General features: G+C 37.4%; 1 protein-coding gene across 3 annotated transcripts in view; it reads right to left on the bottom strand.

The window, feature by feature from the left end:
* The window catches only part of MFSD14B (major facilitator superfamily domain containing 14B), an 81,258-nt gene extending 62,817 nt beyond the window's left edge, over positions 1–18,441 (bottom strand). Inside the window, exon 1 of one of the 3 annotated variants that reach the window (XM_007122292.4) lies at positions 18,002–18,441. In XM_007122292.4, coding sequence (XP_007122354.2) covers positions 18,002–18,109 — 108 coding nt within the window. In that variant the 5' untranslated portion in view covers positions 18,110–18,441. Of the gene's footprint in view, positions 1–17,682; positions 17,698–18,001 lie in introns of those variants that run through there. The other 2 variants (XM_024117173.3, XM_055087278.1) reach the window with 2 other exon arrangements.
* Positions 18,442–19,199: the final 758 nt, after the last annotated feature.

Below are 19,199 nucleotides of genomic sequence, written 5' to 3'. Positions count from 1 at the left end.
ATACAAGATAAACTTAATTGATATTTATAGGATATTCCATCCAAAAACAACAAAATACACTTTCTTCTCAAGTGCTCATGGAACATTCTCCAGAATAGATCATATCTTGGGTCACAAATCAAGCCTTGGTAAACTTAAGAAAATTGGAATTGTATCAAGTATATTTTCTGACCACAAAACTATGAGACTAGATATCAATTACAGGAAAAAAAAAAACTGTAAAAAATACAAACACATGGGGGCTAAACAATTCGTACTAAGTAACCAAGAGATCACTGAAAAAAATCAAAGAGGAAATCAAAAGATATCTGAAGGAAAGAAATCATAAATATCAGATCAGAAATAAATGAAAAAGAAATGAAGGAAACGATACCGAAGATAAATAAAACTAAAAGCTGGTTCTTCAAGAAGATAAGCAAAATTGTTAAACCATTAGCCAGACTCATCAAGAAAAAAGGGGAGAAGACTCAAATCAACAGAATTAGAAATGAAAAAGGAGACGTAACAACTGACACTGCAGAAATACAAAGGATCATGAGAGATTACTACAAGCAACTATATGCCAATAAAATGGACAAAAATCGACAACTTCTTAGAAAAGCACAACCCTCCAGGACCGAACCAGGAAGAAATAGAAAGTATAAACAGAACAATCATAAGCACTGAAATTGAAACTGTGATTAAATATCTTCCAACAAACAAAAGCCCAGGATCAGATGGCTTCACAGACAAATTCTATTAAACATTTAGAGAACAGCTAACACCAAACCTTCTCAAACTCTTCCAAAACACTGCAGAGGGAGGAGCACTCCCAAACTTATTCTACGAGGCCACCATCACCCTCATACCAAAACCAGACAAAGATGTCACAAAGAAAGAAAACTACAGGCCAATATCACTGATGAACACAGATGCAAAAATCCTCAACAAAATACTAGCAAACAGAATCCAGCAGCACATTAAAAGGATCATACACCATTATCAAGCAGGTTTTATCCCAAGAATGCAAGGATTCTTCAAGATATGCAAATCAATTAATGTAATAAACCATATTAACAAATGCAAAGAGAAAAACCATATGATCATCTCAATAGATTCAGAAAAAGCTTTTGACAAAATTCAATACCCATTCATGATAAAAACCCTCCAGAAAGTAGGCATAGAGGGAACCTACCTCAACATAATAAAGGCCATATATGACAAACCCACAGCTAACATCATTCTCCATGGTGAAAAACTGAAACCATTTCCTCTAAGATCAGGAAGAAGACAAGGTTGCCTAGTCTCACCACTATTATTCAACATTGTTTTGGAAGGTTTAGCCACAGCAATCAAAGAAGAAAAAGAAATAAAAGGAATCCAAATTGGAAAAGAATTAAAACTGTCACTATACACAGAGAATCCTAAAGATGCTTCCAGAAAACTACTAGAGCTAATCAGTGAATTTGGTAAAGTAGCAGAATACAATATTAATGCACAGAAACCTCTTTCATTCCTATACACTAATGACGAAAAATCTGAAAAAGAAATTAAGGAACCACTCCCATTACCACTGCGACAAAAAGAATAAAATACCTAGGAATAAACCTACCTAAGCAGACAAAAGACCTATATGCAGGGAACTATAAGACACTGATGAAAGAAATTAAAGATGATACAAATATAAAGTAGCAGAATACAATATTAATGCACAGAAACCTCTTTCATTCCTATACACTAATGACGAAAAATCTGAAAAAGAAATTAAGGAACCACTCCCATTACCACTGCGACAAAAAGAATAAAATACCTAGGAATAAACCTACCTAAGCAGACAAAAGACCTATATGCAGGGAACTATAAGACACTGATGAAAGAAATTAAAGATAATACAAACAGATGGAGAGATACACCATGTTTTTAGATTGGAAGAATCAACACTGTGAAAATGACTATACTACCCAAAGCAATCTACAGATTCAATGCAATTCCTATCAAACTAACAATGGCATTTTATACAGAACTAGAACAAAAAGTTTCACAATTTGTATGGAAACAGAAAAGACCCCAAAGAGGTAATGCAATCTTAAGAAAAACAGAGCTGGAGGAATCAGGCTCCCTGACTTCAAACTATGCTACAGAACTACAGTAATCAAGACAGTATGGTACTGGTACAAACAGAGAAATATAGATCAATGGAACAGGATAGAACGCCCAGAGATAAACCCATGCACACATGGTCACCTTAGCTTTGACAAAGGAGGCAAGAAAATGCAATGGAGAAAAGACAGTCTCTTCAATAAGTGGTGCTGGGAAAACTGGACAACTACATGGAAAAGAATGCAATCTGAACACTTCCTAACACCATACACAAAAATAAACTCAAAACGGATTAAAGACCTAAATATAAGGCCAGACACTATAAAACTCTTAAAGGAAAACATAGGCAGAACACTCTATGACATAAATCACAGCAAGATCCTTTTTGACCCACGTCCTAGAGTAATGGAAATAAAAACAAAAATAAACAAATGGGACCTAAGAAAACTTAAAAGCCTTTGCACAGGAAAGGAAACCATAAACAAGACGAAAAGACAACCCTCAGAATGGGAGAAAATATTTGCAAACGAAGCAACTGACAAAGATTAATCTCCAAAATGTACAAGCAGTTCATGCAGCTCAATATCTAAAAAACAACCCAATCCAAAAATGGGCAGAACACCTAAAGAGACATTTCTCCAAAGATGTACAGATTGCCAACAAACATATGAATGGATGCTCAACATCACTAATCATTAGAGAAATGCAAATCAAAACCACAATGAGGTATCACCTCACACTGGTCAGAATGGCCATCATCATAAAATGTACAAACAATTAATGCTGGAGAGGATGTGGAGAAAAGGGATCCCTCTTGCACTGTTGATGGGAATGTAAATTAATACAGCCACTATGGAGAACAGTATGGAGGTTCCTTAAAAAACTATGCACTATGCATAGCACAGGGAGACCAGCTCAGTACTCTGTGACCACCTAGCGGGGTGGGATAGGGAGGGTGGGAAGGAGGCGCAAAAGGGCGGGGATATGGGGATACATGTATACATGTAGCTGACTTATTTGTTATACAGCAGAAACTAACACAGCATTGTAAAACAACTATACTCCAATAAAGATGTTAAAAAAAAATAAAAGGCACAAACAGACAGTTCAACAATAGTTGGAGACTTCAATACCCTTTTCCAATAGATAAGACTAACAAGGAAATAGAAGATTTCAGTAACACTGTACACTAAGTGGATGTAACAGACATTGAGCACTCCATCCAACTACAGCAGAACACACATTCTTCTCATGTGCACATGGAAAGACTGAAAAACAAGTCTGAATAAATTTAAAAGAATTAAAAATCACACTATGTTCTTGAACACAATGCAACTAGGAATCAGTAACATAAGAAAATTTGGAAAATTCATAAATATCAACATTATTCAACATACTCCTAAATAGCCACGTGTCAAAAAAGAAATCACACGAACAGTTACAAAACTTTCAGATGAAGGAAAAGGAAAACACAGCATATCAAAGCTTGTTAAATACAGCTAAAGCAGTGCTTAGAGAGAAACTTACAGCTGTAAATTATTATTTATTAATACAGATTATTCAACAATCTAACTTTTCCCTGTAAGAAACTAGAAAAAACTAAACACAAAGCAAGAAAAAGGAAATAGTAGATTAAAGCAGAAAGAAATGCAATACAGAAAAGCAACACAGAAAATCAACAAAATCAAGTTGATATTTATGAAAATATGAAAAAATTGACAAATCTTTGGAAAACCAAGAAAAATAGAGGAAGACAAATTGCTAAAATCGGAAATGAAAGAAAGGTTATAAGGCAGTACTTGGACATGTGTAAGCCAACAAATTGGATTAACTGGATGAAAGAGACAAATTCCTAGAAATCTACTAAGGCTGAATCATAAAGAAGCAGAACATATGAATAGACCTAGAACTAATAAAGAGACTAACTCAGTGATCAAAAACCTCCTGACAAAGGAAAGCCCTGAACCTGATGGCTTCACTTTAAACCAAACATTTAAAGAACACCAATCCCTCTCAAACTCTTCTCACAACTGACCACATTTTATCAACATTCTCTATGAAAACAGCATTATCTGTATAAAGCCAGACAAAGACCCTACCAGAAAAGACTAGAGACTAATTTTCCTTATGCTGTTGATGCAACAGTTCTTAACAATACGCCAGCAAACCAAATACAGCAGCATATGAAAAGGGTTATACACCATGACCAAGTGAGATTTATTCGTGGAATGTTTAGAATAGTTCACATATAAAATCAACCAATGGAATACACCACATTAAAATGAAGGGGGGAAAAAACCCCACATGCTCCATCTCAACTGATGCAGAAAAAGCATTTGAGAAAATTAACACCCTTTTATGATTAAAAAAAAAAATTCCAAAAAACTAGCATTGAAGGAAATTATCTTATCTCAATATAATAAAGGCCACATATGAAAAATCCACATCTAACGTCAAAATAGTCAATGGCTGAAAAAACTTTTCCTCTAAGACCAGGAAGAAGAAAAAGATGCCCGCTTTCACAGTTTCTATTCAACACAGTAGTGGAAGTTCTAGCCAGAGTAATTAGGGAAAAAAAGAAATAAAAGACATCCAAACTGGAAAGGAAGGAGTAAAATTATTTGTTTGAGGATGTCATGATCTTACATGCAATCTCAAGGAATCCTGAATAGCCAAAACAATCTTGAAAAAGAAGAACAAAACTGTAGTTCTCACACTTCCTGATTTCAAAACATACTACAAAGCTAATCAAAACAGTGTGGTACTGGCATAAAGACAGACATATAGACCTAAGGAGTATAATAGAATCCAGAAATAAACACTTGCATAACGGTCAAATCATTTGCAACAAGGGTGCTAAGACCATTTAATGGAGAAAGGACAGTCTCTTCAACAAACATGCTGGAGAAGTTGGATATTCACATGCAAAAGAATGATGTAGACCTTTTGTACCTTACATCATGCACAAAAAATTTACTCAGAATAGACTAAAGCCCTGAACATAACAGCTAAAACTATAAAACTCTTAGATGACAACAGACGGGAAAAGCTTCATGACACTGGACTTGGCAACGATTTCTTGGATATAACACCAAAAGAAAAATCATCAAAAGAAAAAATAGATAAATTGGACTTGATCAAAATAGAAAGCTTTTGTGCATCAAAGGACATTACCAACAGAGTGGAAAGACAACCCATAGGAGAAAACATTTGCAAATCACATATCTGATAAGAAATTAACATAGAGAGTAATTTTTTTTAAAAAGTCCTACAACTCAAGGACAAAAAAAAAATTGGGCAAAGAACAAATAAATACATGAAAAGATGCTGAACATCACTAAACATTAGGGAAATGAAAATCTAGAGCAAAATGAGATATTATCTGTGCTCATTAGGATGGCCATGACTAAAAACAAAAATTAAAACCAGAAAAAACAAGTGTTGACAAAGATTTAGAGAAACTGGAACCCTGGTGCACCATTAATGGGAATGTAATATGCTACAACCACTGTGAAAAACAGTATGGGGTTCCTAAAAAAATTAAAAATAGAATTACGTAGAGATCCAGCAATTCTACTTTTGGGTATATACTCAAAAGAATTGAATGCAGGGACTCCAAGAGGTATCTACACCCACGTTCACAGCAGCATTATTCACAACAGCCAAAAGGTAGAAGCCACCCAAGTGTCCATTGGTGGATGAATGTATGAACAAAATATGGTATATGCATGCAATGGAATAGTTTTCAGCAGTAAAAAAGACAGGACATTCTGACATGTTACAACACGGATAAACCTTGAAGACAATATGCTAAGTGAAATAAGCCAGTCATAAAAGGACAGGTGTTGTATAATTCTATTTGTACAATTACCTAGAATAGTCAGATTCATAGAGATAGACTGTAGATGGTGGTTGCCAGGGGCTGGGAGGAGAGGGAATTGGGGAGTTATAGTTTAATGGGTACTGAATTCAGTTTGGGATAATGAAAAGTTCTGGAGACAGACAATGGTAATGGTTGCACAACAATTTTAATGTACTTAAATGCCACTGAACTATGCACTTAAAAATGTCTAAGATGATAAATTCTATGTGATGTATATATTGCTACAATAAAAAGAAAGTAACTCAAAATAGATCATAAACCCCAAAATTAGGTCCCTTAGTTTCATGATGAGTTTGTATACACAATACTATTGTCACCATCCATGCAAGAAAAAGTTATGCTGGACTCCATTACAGTTAAAAACCCGTGTTTAACAAAGAGTTAAACTTTTGTGCATATATAATACATATAACAAACAAATATAAAGAAGAACCAAACAGAGACAAAGAATACAATAAGTGAAATGAAAAATACACTAGAAGGAATCAACAACAGACTGAATGATACAAGAGAATGGATCAGCAAGCTGGAAGACAGAGTAGAAATCACTGTAGCAGAACAGACAAAAGGAGAAAAAATAAAAAGGAGCACAGCCTAAGAGACCTTTAGAACAACATCAAGCATACTACCTTTGCATTATAGGGGTCCCAGAAGGAGAAGAGAGAGAAAACATATGTTAAGACATAATAGCTGAAAATTTCCTTAACTGGGGAAAGGAAACACAGACCTCCAGGTCCAGGAATCACTGACATCCCAAACAGGATCAACCCAAAGAGAACCACACCAAGATAAACAGTAATTAAAATGGCAAAAATAAAAGATAAAGAGAGAATATTGAAAGCAACAAGTTACATTCAAGGGAACTCCCATGACTATCAGCTGACTTTTCAGCATAAACTCAGCAGACCAGAAGGGAGGGACACGATATTTAAAGTGATGAAAGGGGTAAACCTACAACAAAGAATTTCATTCAGATTTGATGGAGAGATCAAAAGTTTCACAGACAAGCAAGCTAAGAGTTCAGCACCATCAAACCAACTTTACAAGAAATGTTAAAAGGAACTTTTCTAAGCGGGGAAAAAAAAAAAAAAAAGACCACAACTAGAAATATGAAAATTCTAAAAGGAAAAATCTCATTGGTAAAGGCAAATATACAGTAAAGGTAATAAATCAGCCATGTATAAAGCTAGTAGGGAAAGTTTAAAGAAAGAAGTAGCAAAATCATCATCTATATGTGCAATAAGCAGTTAAGGGATACGCAAAACAAAAAGATGTAAACTACAATGTCAAAAACAGTAAATGTGGAGTGGCAGGACTAAAAATGCAGGGTTGTTAAAATGTACTTGAACTTAAGAGACCACAAGGGATCAATCCTAAAGACCAAAAGCCAACACACTGGGAAGAGTGAAGCTTATGAATGTAATGAGCCCACCAGGTCCTTGGTGATATTAAACTGCTAAGCTAAGCACACTATGCCTGGACTTCTTATGTACAATAATAAATCTCTTTATCAAATACATTATTATGTCATGCACAATATTAAAATGAAATATTTGAGTTTGATATTTTAAGGAACCAAGTCTATAACTATGTAAACTGTTGGCTCCATCATACTTCTGGACAGAAAAAAAAATTATTTTAAAATATATTCTAATTGAAAATTGGTACTCCATAGTTGGAAAGTACTGCCACAAGATTCAGTCAGTCATCTCTGCATTACTATAAAAGACATGTATGAAAAGTATGTTTCACTATTAGCCCTCAATATTTTAATAATTCATACTTATGGTACTTTCTGCTTATATCATATATACCTGGTTAGTAAATTGCTCCATCAAAAATAAATTTTTTATTAGAAAGCTTTTAAATATAAGCACAAGGAGAACACAAATTGTTTTAAAAAGCAAATAAATGACTATACCTAAAGGCTTTGCTTTTCTTCCTCCTCCCTAATAATATTGGAATGCAAGTCAGAAAAACAATTTTACTGCTTATTTCTCAAGATGAAATGACTTTTTTGCAAAAATTATAAAAAATTTGTCAGCCTCACATTAAATACTTGAATTAATAACATGGCTATCATGTTGGATAGACCAAGCATTCATTAAATATTTGTAAAAGAACTGCTTTTCCCTCACTCAAGTTTTCAAACTTAATTTATCAACTACCAACCAACTTAAAGCAAACTAAGATCCCAAGAACTGTTTTTGTAAACATTCCTATTTCTATCAACATTCTTTAACAATAAAAATATTCAACTCCAGGGCATTCCCTGGTGGTCCTGTGGTTAGGACTTGGCGCTTTCACTGCTGTGGCCCGGGTCCAATCCCTGGTCTGGGAATTAAGATCCCGCAAGCTATGTGGCGCAGCCGCCCCCCCCCCCCCCAAAAAAAATCAACTCCAAGTGATCAATTCATTCAACACATATTTGTTGAGCTCTACTATATGTCAGCTAGATGCTGGGAACAATGGCAGCAATAGAAGAAACTATCCTGGCTCCCACTTCATGAAATGTAAAATTTAAAATGGAAATAAACACTCTGAAGGACAAGGACACAGGTCAGGGACAGTCTATTACAAAGGACTCTGAGATACACACAGGCAAAAATTATCCTTTTACAGCAGCAATAGACACCATGCCAAGCCCTGATCAAAGCACATTACTATCATTTTATCCTCACTACAATCTTTTGACACAGGAACTATCATTATCCCCACTTTATAGATGACAAAACTCAGACGCACAGGAGCTTAAGTACTTGCCCAATTCACGTGATTAGTAAGTGGCAAAGCTGGTATTACATCCAGAGAGTCACATACCTCCAGAATATGTGCTACTAGCCACTTGTATTACTTACAATGCCTTTCTTAGACAGCCCGAATTTCTCCACAAATAGAATCAGCACATACATATGGTAGGTAGCCTGGACTGCAGCAACCTGAGTTAAGTGGTAATAGGAGTCTCAGGCAAAGTAAAGCACAGACCTTTACTTACCCACCTATCCCTTGCCCACACTAAGAAGTCTGGCCTGGACAGTGTGTATCTGGGCAAAGGACAATCTTCACCAACCCCTTCACCTGCTTTCTCAACAAGACCTGAAAAGTTCAGATGAACTAGGACATCTGGCTTTTGTCAATCAGGTCATCTGCTGCCAACTGGAAAAAGATAAGGATGAAAGCTACTCCCTTTGTCTCCCACATAACCCCCAACTCAAGGATCAAAGTACACAGTAAACACCAGCAACTTGTCGACATAGAAGCAAGAGAGAGTCTATCATATATACCAACTGAATAAAACTGAAAGCCCACAAAGAAATCCATATATCTATGTCCAATTGATTTTTGCCAACAGTGCCAAACCCATTCAATCAATGAGCAAAGAACAGTCTCTCCAACAAATGGTGCTAAGGCAACTCAATTTCCACATACAAAGAATGAAGGTGGAACCCTACCTCACACCACACAGAAAAATTAACTCAAAACAGATGAATGAACTAACCTAAAAGCCATAAAACTCCTAGAAGAAAACACAGAGGTAAATCTTAGATTTAGCAATGGATTCTTAGACATGACTCCAAAATGACGAGCAACAAAAGAAACAACAGATATCGGGCTTCAACGAAATTACAAACTTTTAAAATGAACCAAAGACCTATGGGTGATAAATTAGGAGTTTGGGATTAGCAGGGGAAAAAAATAGACCTAAACATAAGACCTAAAACTCTAAAACTCTTAGATGACAACACAGGGGAAAAGCTTCACAACATTAGATTTGACAATGATTTCTTGGCTATGACACCAAAACACACAGGCAACAAAAGTAAAAATAGATAAACTGGACTTTATAAATATTTAAAACTTGTGCATCAACGGACAGAATCAACAAAGTGAAAGGCAACCTATGGAGAAAATATCTGCAAAGCATGTATCTGATAAGGCGTTAATCCAAATAACCCAATTCAAAATGGGCAAAGGACTTGAACATACATTTCTCCAATGAAAATATACAAATGGCCAAACAAGCATATGAGAAGATGTTCAACATGCTAATCATTAGGAAAATGCAAAATCAAAATGAGATATCACTTCATACACATCAGGATGGCTACTATGCACAAAAAAAACAAAAACAACACAAAACAGAAAATGACAAGTGTTGGGATTCTCTGGTGGCACAGTGGTTAAGAATCCTCCTGACAATGCAGGGGACACGGGTTCGAGCGCTGGTCCAGGAAGATCCCACATGCTGCGGAGCAACTAAGCCTGTGCACCACAACTACTGAAGCCCACATGCCTAGAGCCCGTGCTCTGCAACAGGAGAGGCCACCACAGTGAGAGGCCCGCACACCGCAATGAAGAATAGCCCCTGCTCACCACATGTGAGCAGGCCCATGTGCAGCAACGAAGACTCAATGCAGTCAAAAATAAATAAATAAAATAAATAAATGTATTAAAAAAATAAAAGTTAACTGTATTCTGCATTGTAAAAAAAAAGAAAGAAAGAAAATGACAAGTGTTGATGAAGAGGTAGAGAAACTAGAACCCTTGTGCACTGTTGGTGAGAATGTAAAATGGTGCAGCCACTATGGGAAACAGTATAATGGTTCCTTAAAAAATTTAAAATGGAATTATCCAATGATCTAGCAATTCCACTTCTGGGTAGACATGCAAAAGAACTGAAAGTTGGATCTCAAAGAAATATTGGGTTGGCCAAAAAGTTCGTTCGGGTTTTTCCATAAGATGGCAACACTTTGGTCAACCCAATATTTGTACACTCATGTTCAGTGGCATTATTCACAATAGCCAAAAGATAGAAACAACCCAAGTGCTCATCAAAAGATAAATAGAGAAAATGTGGCACATACAGAAAATGGAATATTATTCAGCCTTAAAGGAAGAAAAGGGCTTCCCTGGTGGCACAGTGGTCAAGAATCCACCTGCCAACACAGGGGACATGGGTTCGAGCCCTGGTCCAAGAAGATCCCATATGCCGCGGAGCAACTAAGCCCGTGCACCACAACTACTGAGTCTGTGCTCTAGAGCCTGTGTGCCACAACTACTGAATACCGCGTGCCTAGAGCCCGTGTTCCGCAACAAGAGAAGTCACAGTAATGAGAAGCCATGCGCCGCAAAGAAGAGTAGCCCCCACTTGCCTCAACTAAAGAAAGCCCGTGCGCAGCAATGAGGACCCAATGCAGCCAAAAGCGCGGAGCAACAAGGACCCGACGCAGCCAAAAATAAATAAATAAATAATTTCAAAAAAATTAGAAATCCTGACACATGCCACACATGCCTTCAACAATCTTGAAGACAACATGTCTTGAGGACATTATGCTAAGTGAAATAAGCCAGTCAGAAAATGACAAATTGTGTATATGACTCCACTTATATGAGGTATCTAGAGTAGTCAATACTCAGAAACTGAAGGCAGAATGGTGGTTACCAGGAGCTGGAGTAAATGGGAAGTTGTTGTTTAATGGATACAGAGTTTCAGTTTTAGAAGATGAAAAAGTTCGGAGATTGGTTGCACAACAATGTGAATATACTTAACACTACTGAATTATACACATAAAAATAATTAAATTGTAAATTTTGTTACAATTTACAATTTTGTATATTATATCACAATTAAAATTTTTTCTTAAATCAACTGTATTTCTATATATTGCCAACAAACAGTTGTGAATTTAAAATTTCTTAATAATTTACATTTATATTACATTTACATTACATGTTCAATAGCACCTAAAACGCATGATATAGGGAAAATGTGACAAATGACACAAAAGACCTGTTGAAAATTATAAAGCACAGTTGAAAGAAATTAAAGATCTAAAATAAATGGAGAAATACCTCATTTATGGATCAGAAGACTATACTGTTTTCAATTCTTCCTAAACTGATCTTCTGGATCAACAAAATCCCAACGAAAATATCAGCAGGCTTTTTTGTAGAAATTGACAAGCTGATTCTATAATTCTAAAATGCAAAGGACCCAGAATAGCCAAAACAGTTTTAAAAGAGAACAAGGTTGTAGGACAAACTCTATTCGTTTCAAATCTTACTATGAATCTCCAGTAATAGTGACTGAATGGTACTGATGTAAAGATAAACAAACAGATCAATGAAACAAAATAAAGAATCCAGAATAGACTGACACATACATGGATAACTGAATTTTGACAAAGGTGCAAAGGCAATTCAGTGAATAAGTCTTTTCAACAGGTGAGGCAACAATTCGTTACCATATGCAAAAAAAGAACTGCCATTGATACTGTACACCATATAAAAAATTAATTCAAAATGGGTCATGAATCTAATTGTAAAATTTTTTAAAATTCTAAAAATATAAAAGGAAATTATTGTGATACTGAGTTAGGATTTCTTGGATATGAAACCAAAAACACAATTCCTAAAACAGCATATTGATAAAATTAAATTTCATTAAAACTTCTGCTCAGAAGAAAATATTTGCAAACATATATCTGATAAAAGACTTGCAACCCCAATATACAAAGAACTCTTAAAACTCAACTATAAGAAAATAAACGACCCAACAACAAATAAATAGGCAAAAGATATGAACAGACACCAAGAGGATATACAAATGGCAAGTAAGCTTTATGAAAAGATGTTGAACATAATTAGCCATAGGGAGATGCAAAATAAAAGCACGGTAAGATACCACTACAGACCTACTAGAAGGGCTAAAATTGACTGACCAAGTTTTGATGAGGATATAGATGAACTCTCATAGTGCTAGTGCCAATGTAAAATTAAAATTTTAAAATTTAAAAAAGTTGGGCAGTTTCTTAAAAAATTAAACAATACACCTACCATATGATCCAGCCATTCCACTTCTAAGTATTTACTTAAAAGAAAATAAAGTATACTCCATACAAAGACTGGTTCATGAATGCTCATCACCGCTTTATTTGTAACCGCCAAAAACTGGTGATAAACCAAATGTTCACCAAGGGATGAATGGATAAACAAACTGATACATCCATGCAACTGAACACTACTCAGCAACAAAAAGGGATGCACTACTGATTTATACAACAACATGAATAAATCTCAAAATAATTTATCTGAGTTGAAAAACGCCAAACCAAAAAGAATATATTCTGTATGAGTCCATTTATATAAAACTTTAGAAAATTAAAACTAATATATAGTAACAGAAAGTAGATAAATGCTTGCCTGGGAAGGTGGAGGTGGATAGAGGATGTACAAATGGGCACAAGGAAACTTTTAGGGGTGATGGATATGTTCACTATGTTGATTGCAGTAATGATTTCACAAGCATCAAAACACAAATCTGTACACTGTAAACATATATAGTTTTTATAATTATATTTCAATAAAGCTGTTTTTAAAACACAAGCAAATACAAAGCTACATATAAAAAAGTCAGGCATCTAGATAGGAAATTGACCAAACTTCACAAATATGATGGTTTTTGCAGGGTTAAAAACTCTTACTTGTTATAATTCATTACAGATATTAAGGACAAATTTCTCTTCCAATTTGCATATAACAATGCCCTTGCTATGCCACAACCTCTTTCCCCAGGGCACGTATCAGATTTCATAAACCACTTGTGTAGGTTCTATGAGACACTAAACTAGAAGGAGGGAGAGAGGGAAGGAAGGAAAGAGAAAGAAGGGGGAAAGGTGAGAGAAAACACCAGCAAGAAGAATGAGTTATAAAAAGACGCTTCCATAGTGTAATAAAGCATGTTTATCTCATCTGTATAGCTAACATCATCCTTGACAGTGGAAAAAATATATATATTCCTGTTACGCAGAGAAGGCTGTGCACTTTTACAATTACTACTGAACATTTTCCGGGATATAGTTCATTTAATACAGAAGTAAGACATGAAATTAATGCCACTTGAAAAATTTGTGAATATTTATCCAGAAGACCCTAAAGAATATTTTTTAAAGATAAGGTAAAAATTACCAATGTCAGCAATAAAAAAAAAATAGACTAAAGATCCTACAGTAATTAAAAAGAGCCTAAGAGGCTGTTAGGAACAACTTTATGTCAATTAATTTGAAATTTTAGATGAAATGGACAAATTCCTAGCAAAATAAAACTTACTAAAATTGACAGAAAAAAATAGAAAATCAAACGGAAAATCTACCTTGTTCTAGAACATTAGCCAAAAAAACTGAAGAACCATAAAGTTCTACAACTGTATTACCATCTTACACAAACTCTTCAGAGAATAAAAGAAAAGAGAACTCTCCAATTTGTTTTATAAGGCCAACCAAAACTTATATAAAAGCAACAAGCTAATTTCATTGATAAGCGTAATTACTGGTTTAAACTAGACTAATTTACTTCTCTAACATACACTTATTTTAGACTATTTTAGATTAAAAGATACACAGTTGTAGTCCCTGTCTTCAGGGACTTAATCTAGTAAGAAAACCAGTGGGAAAGGATGCTCAGATATCCTAAGAACCAAGTTTTACAAAATCCTGCCTATACTAGGCCTAAGAACAATACAACAGCAGCAACAACAAGTCTGTGTTCTGATAAAGGCTTGAAAGTTGACTAGAGATCTGCATAATTCTTAATATGAAATATAAATGTTTCTGCTATGAAAGCACAATGCATTTACTTTTATAAATTGCGATAGATCCACTGCTCACAAATGCTTTTCATTTCTCCTTTTATCTGCTATAATTTACTTAACAGAGTTTGGTTGTGCTAATGTCCCAGTACTATTTTATTACTAAAATGATCATACTGATTCCTAACAGTGTTAAGAATTGAAAGCTAATTTAAAAAAAATTCCCCTAAAATGTCCCTAGGTCCGCTTTCACATTTTTTTTTTTTTTTTTTGGCTGTGCCACCCATGGGATGTGGGATCTTTTTTCTTTTTTAAACATCTTTATTAGTGTATATATGTCCATGCCACTCTCTCACTTCGTCACAACTTACCCTTCTCCCTCCCCATATCCTCAAGTCCATGCTCTAGTGGATCTGTGTTTTATTCCTGTCCTACCCGGGATGTGGGATCTTAGTTCCCTGACCAGGGATGGAACCCATGCCCCGCTGCAGTGGAAGCGTGGAGTCTTAACCACTGGACCTCCAGGGAAGTCCCCTCTTTCACCTTTTTACAAACAAAACATATCTAGCCATTTTAGCCTTTTTTTGGGTAACAAGCTGCTCTTCAGTACTATTTCCATTTTGCCTATATAATATTTATTCTTGTCCTTATAAATCAAAATTAGTCTTTACAGGAGCCCCTCTGAAACGGTCTAAGGAAAATCAACTAAAAACACGTCAAATGTCACCAGAATGGCATTGATCCTGAGAGGCCCTACATCAGAGATCTTAACTGGTATCTAAGTACTGGCTTTTTGGAGTGAATGAACATTCTGAAATACACAGTATGCTAAACTCAGTTGTGTTTTCTTTGCAGAAAATCCTTAATTCTCTTCAGATGCTCAAAGGTAAATGATTCCAAAAGAATATGCATTCAATGATAATGCAAATAATTCTTACACAACATTTCAAGGTGTATGTACACACACAATTAGGGAGGGATAGAGCAAAGAAAGGACAATAAAACAAGAACTTATTTACTACACACAACTCCCTTTTCTAGATTGCAATGGTCTCTTAGAATAAATATGTGATTCCCTTCTATTATTCAGGTCAATACATCTCTTTGCCAAACAAGGTAGAAAAAAGTTTCAGCCGATTCCCTATATGTGGGCAGTCTTGCTTGTGATTATTAGTAGCATCTAAGAACCTGAAACCATGAATACACTAGAATCAAGCTATAAGGAAATTCCAACACATTAAAATGAAGTCAAGTCATGGAGGCCAAAGAATGTAGCACCTGGAAGCAATACTAGAAAGAAACTGCAAACAGGAAAGATGCATAATTTGGGGGTACTGGCATATGACACGAACATATATGATTAAAGACATTCACTGCTTTCCCAGGCAACACACATTACAAAAAGTACCAGTGGCTGAAACCGGCTACCTACCCATGCTAGTCATCTAAGTAGAGCAAGCACCAAAACTCACTGTCCGAATTCACTGCAATTTATCAACACTGGCTAGACACACCCTAAGAGGTAAGGAAAAACTGGACAGGAATCTATTTGTGCCTAAATTAGCATCAAGACTCAAGGGCAAGCAATCAGGGAATAAACTGTCTCAGTTTCTCTGAGTACACATTCCTCAAAAATTCCTGTTCTAAGCACATAAAATCATCAACTTTAATTTTTAGGTTGGGGTCTAGTTCCTGTACAGATTAGTAAATGGGAGAGAACTGAATGCTTTTTATCAGACAAGGATCACCTATACATTCTGACCAATCATTCATGCTTAAAATATTGAGAAATAATAACAATAACAGCTAATATTTATTGAGGACTTACTAGGTGCCAGGTTGTAGTAACCCTCACAATTCTCTGAGGTAAACAGTATCATTAATTTGAAGAGGTTATATAACTTGCCCAAAGTTATACAGGTAATAAAAAGTGGGAACTGGGATTCCAAGCACGCTCACCTAATCACTATGCTTTAATGCTTCAACCTGCCAGGTTATTTTTTTATCCTATAAGCCAAAGGGAGCCAATGAAAATATTTAAGGACAGCAGTAATGATCATATTTACATGTTAGATTACACTAATCAATACTGTGGAGAGCAGCCTGATGATGAAGTAAGCAAGGGTCTCAAGAGATAGTCAAAATCTAGGTCAAAAATGCTAAGGAACTGAACCACAGGAATGCACAAAGGATAAAAAACCTAAAATCTTTACTCGGTAAACTTAGCTAGACTTAATATACTGGATGAAGGGATGGGAAAGGATGGAGTCTACCTCTCAGGTTACTAGCTTGGCCACTGGTCAGTAATTATGGTCTATCAATTCAAAGACTGGAGGAGGAGCTGGCAGTTTCGTTTCCCTAAATCGGCAGGAAGATAAGTCTACCTTTTATGTAATCAAAAACAAAACGAGAAAACCCAATTCTACAGAATTTCCCTCCTCCTACCAAAAACACTTTCCCACTTTCCAGAAATCTTATCTTTGAAATGAGGAACACCTAATTTTTTTTTGTCAAAAATAAGAAGTCGCTTGGGCAGGAAGGGGCCTTCAACATCATTTAGCATTCTTTAAAAGCAAATTAAATCTGAAGCCGATTGCATATAATTTAATTTTCCTAAAATTTCTATTTTCTTTGGAAAAAGTCTCCTTGGCATTAGTTTCTGTTCATTGTACCGTTTCTATGTTTCCTGTCCTAAATAGAGCAAAAAAGAAAAGAGAAAAAAATATATCTTTGAGAAATGACACTCTATGCTTAGAGTTCCAACGTCAGACACCTAAGCGCCACTGACAGCCTGTTCTGCCGAATCCAGGCCAATTAAACCAGTGCTTCGGAAGCCATCTGAATCTCACGTGAAACTGTTAAGAGATTAGCCTGAATACGCTCCTCAGTTGGGTCCTGGGATAGGCAGCTTCCTCTGAAATCCTGCTCACCAACCGCTTCTGCGACTGCCTAGAGAACTATGAAGGAAGAGGAAGGCGCTGCCCAGCCTCCACCTCCAACTTCCCGGTCCAGGGCCCAATGCCCGTTCTAAAGGTTCTCCACACATCTTCTAAGTAGGCTCAAGCCAGAAAGTGCACCATGAAAATAGTATCCACTGTCACGTGTATGAAGAACTCTGAAAGAACCAAATTACTTATATTCACGGTCCCACGTCGTGCGTCTTTTGAAACAATAACCAAGTCGCCTAAATTTCTGTCTAGTGATGAGCAGCGCTAAGAAAGCCTAGCAGTGATGAATTCGGCTGGCTGAAACGGAAAAGGACAGGCTTTCCGACAGCCAGAGCCCCTCGAGCCGACGCGGAGGATCAGTGTATCCTCATCCCCAGGCGACCCAGGCCCCAGCCCCGCATCAGGAGTCCCCGGACTCCGGCCGCGACGTCGCCCAACCTCCCCTGGCTTCGGGCTTCGGGCTTCGGGCTGAGTAAAGCGTCCGAACTCCGAGCCCGCGCTCACCGAGCTGCCGCTCGCGGCCCGCGCGCCCGCGCGCTTCTCCAGCATGGCTCCCGCCTCGGGCTCCGACGCCGCCTTCTCCTCCCTCTCCAGTGGAGATTCCGCGTTCATGCCGCTGCCATGCCCGCGCCGGCTGAGGGGGTTCCGGGACTATAGCTACGCCGCAAATGCGGCGGTGGGGCCCGCGCTCTCATGGGCTCCGCGGCCCAAAGCGGCCTGCGGGTCAGGCGGCGGCGCCAGTGGCGACGCCGAGGGCTGTGAGCGCTGCCGAGGCCGGAGCCGCAAAAGAAACGAGGCGAGGAAAGCAGCTAAAAGCGGGCACAAGCCACAGCCACTAACAGAACCCAACTCAGAGAGCTGCCAACAGCGTCTCCGACGACTGAAGTACCCCCGCTCCGCTTCCTCACAAGCCGGCGAGAGGCAGGAGGCCCCGCCCCGGATCTCAGCTCCCGCCACAAGCTCAGCGCCTGCGCCCAAAAGCTCAGCAGCGCCCGCCCACCTCAGGCCCCGCCTCCACGTTTCCGGGGCCTCCTTGGCGTCAGGACTCCGCAGCACGCCGGAAATGCGTCAGTCTCCCGAGGACCCCAAGAGTAGTTTCATTTTCCTGAGACAGAACTGGATCTGGCAAACTGAGGGTGTCAGGTGCTGGGGGTTTTGTTAGTGACTGCACTTCTGGTGTTGGTTTGGTGCCCCCAACAAGTATATGGATGGGCACGTTCTGACACGGATACAGAGCCCCGGGATCTGGAATCCCGAACTGGGGAAGTGCCGTATGCTATAACTACGATATTCTGTTCCTCTTCAAAATCTATAAAGAAGCTGACAGAGAGCTTACCTGGGCTGTGGGATTCATGGGAAGGACAGTCTTAGGAAACATACAGGTCCCTGTTCCAATCCAGAGCTACTTTATGGTACCAACACGGTGTATATGAACTGATTACTCAAAGTCTCAGATCATGTTTGGGTAAAGCGCTGATGTACAGAAATCAGCTAACACTAATTGTGGCTCTATAAATGTTATGATTACTGGCTGGAAAGAACCTGGTGAGATATTACATCCTACTTTGCAGATGCCAACCCAAGCTCCAAAAGTAAAGTGGCTTGGCTAGTTAAAGAGTTAGTGTGACAGATAGGACCTGCTCCACGAATTTGGGGAACAAATATAGTCAGAATATTTTTATTAGGTGTTTGAGAATTCTAT

Source organism: Physeter macrocephalus, chromosome 9 (assembly GCF_002837175.3).
Source record: "Physeter macrocephalus isolate SW-GA chromosome 9, ASM283717v5, whole genome shotgun sequence".
Lineage (NCBI taxonomy): Eukaryota > Metazoa > Chordata > Mammalia > Artiodactyla > Physeteridae > Physeter > Physeter macrocephalus.
The sequence above is the reverse complement of the archived record's forward strand: the minus strand, read 5'-3'. Positions and strand labels throughout refer to the sequence as shown.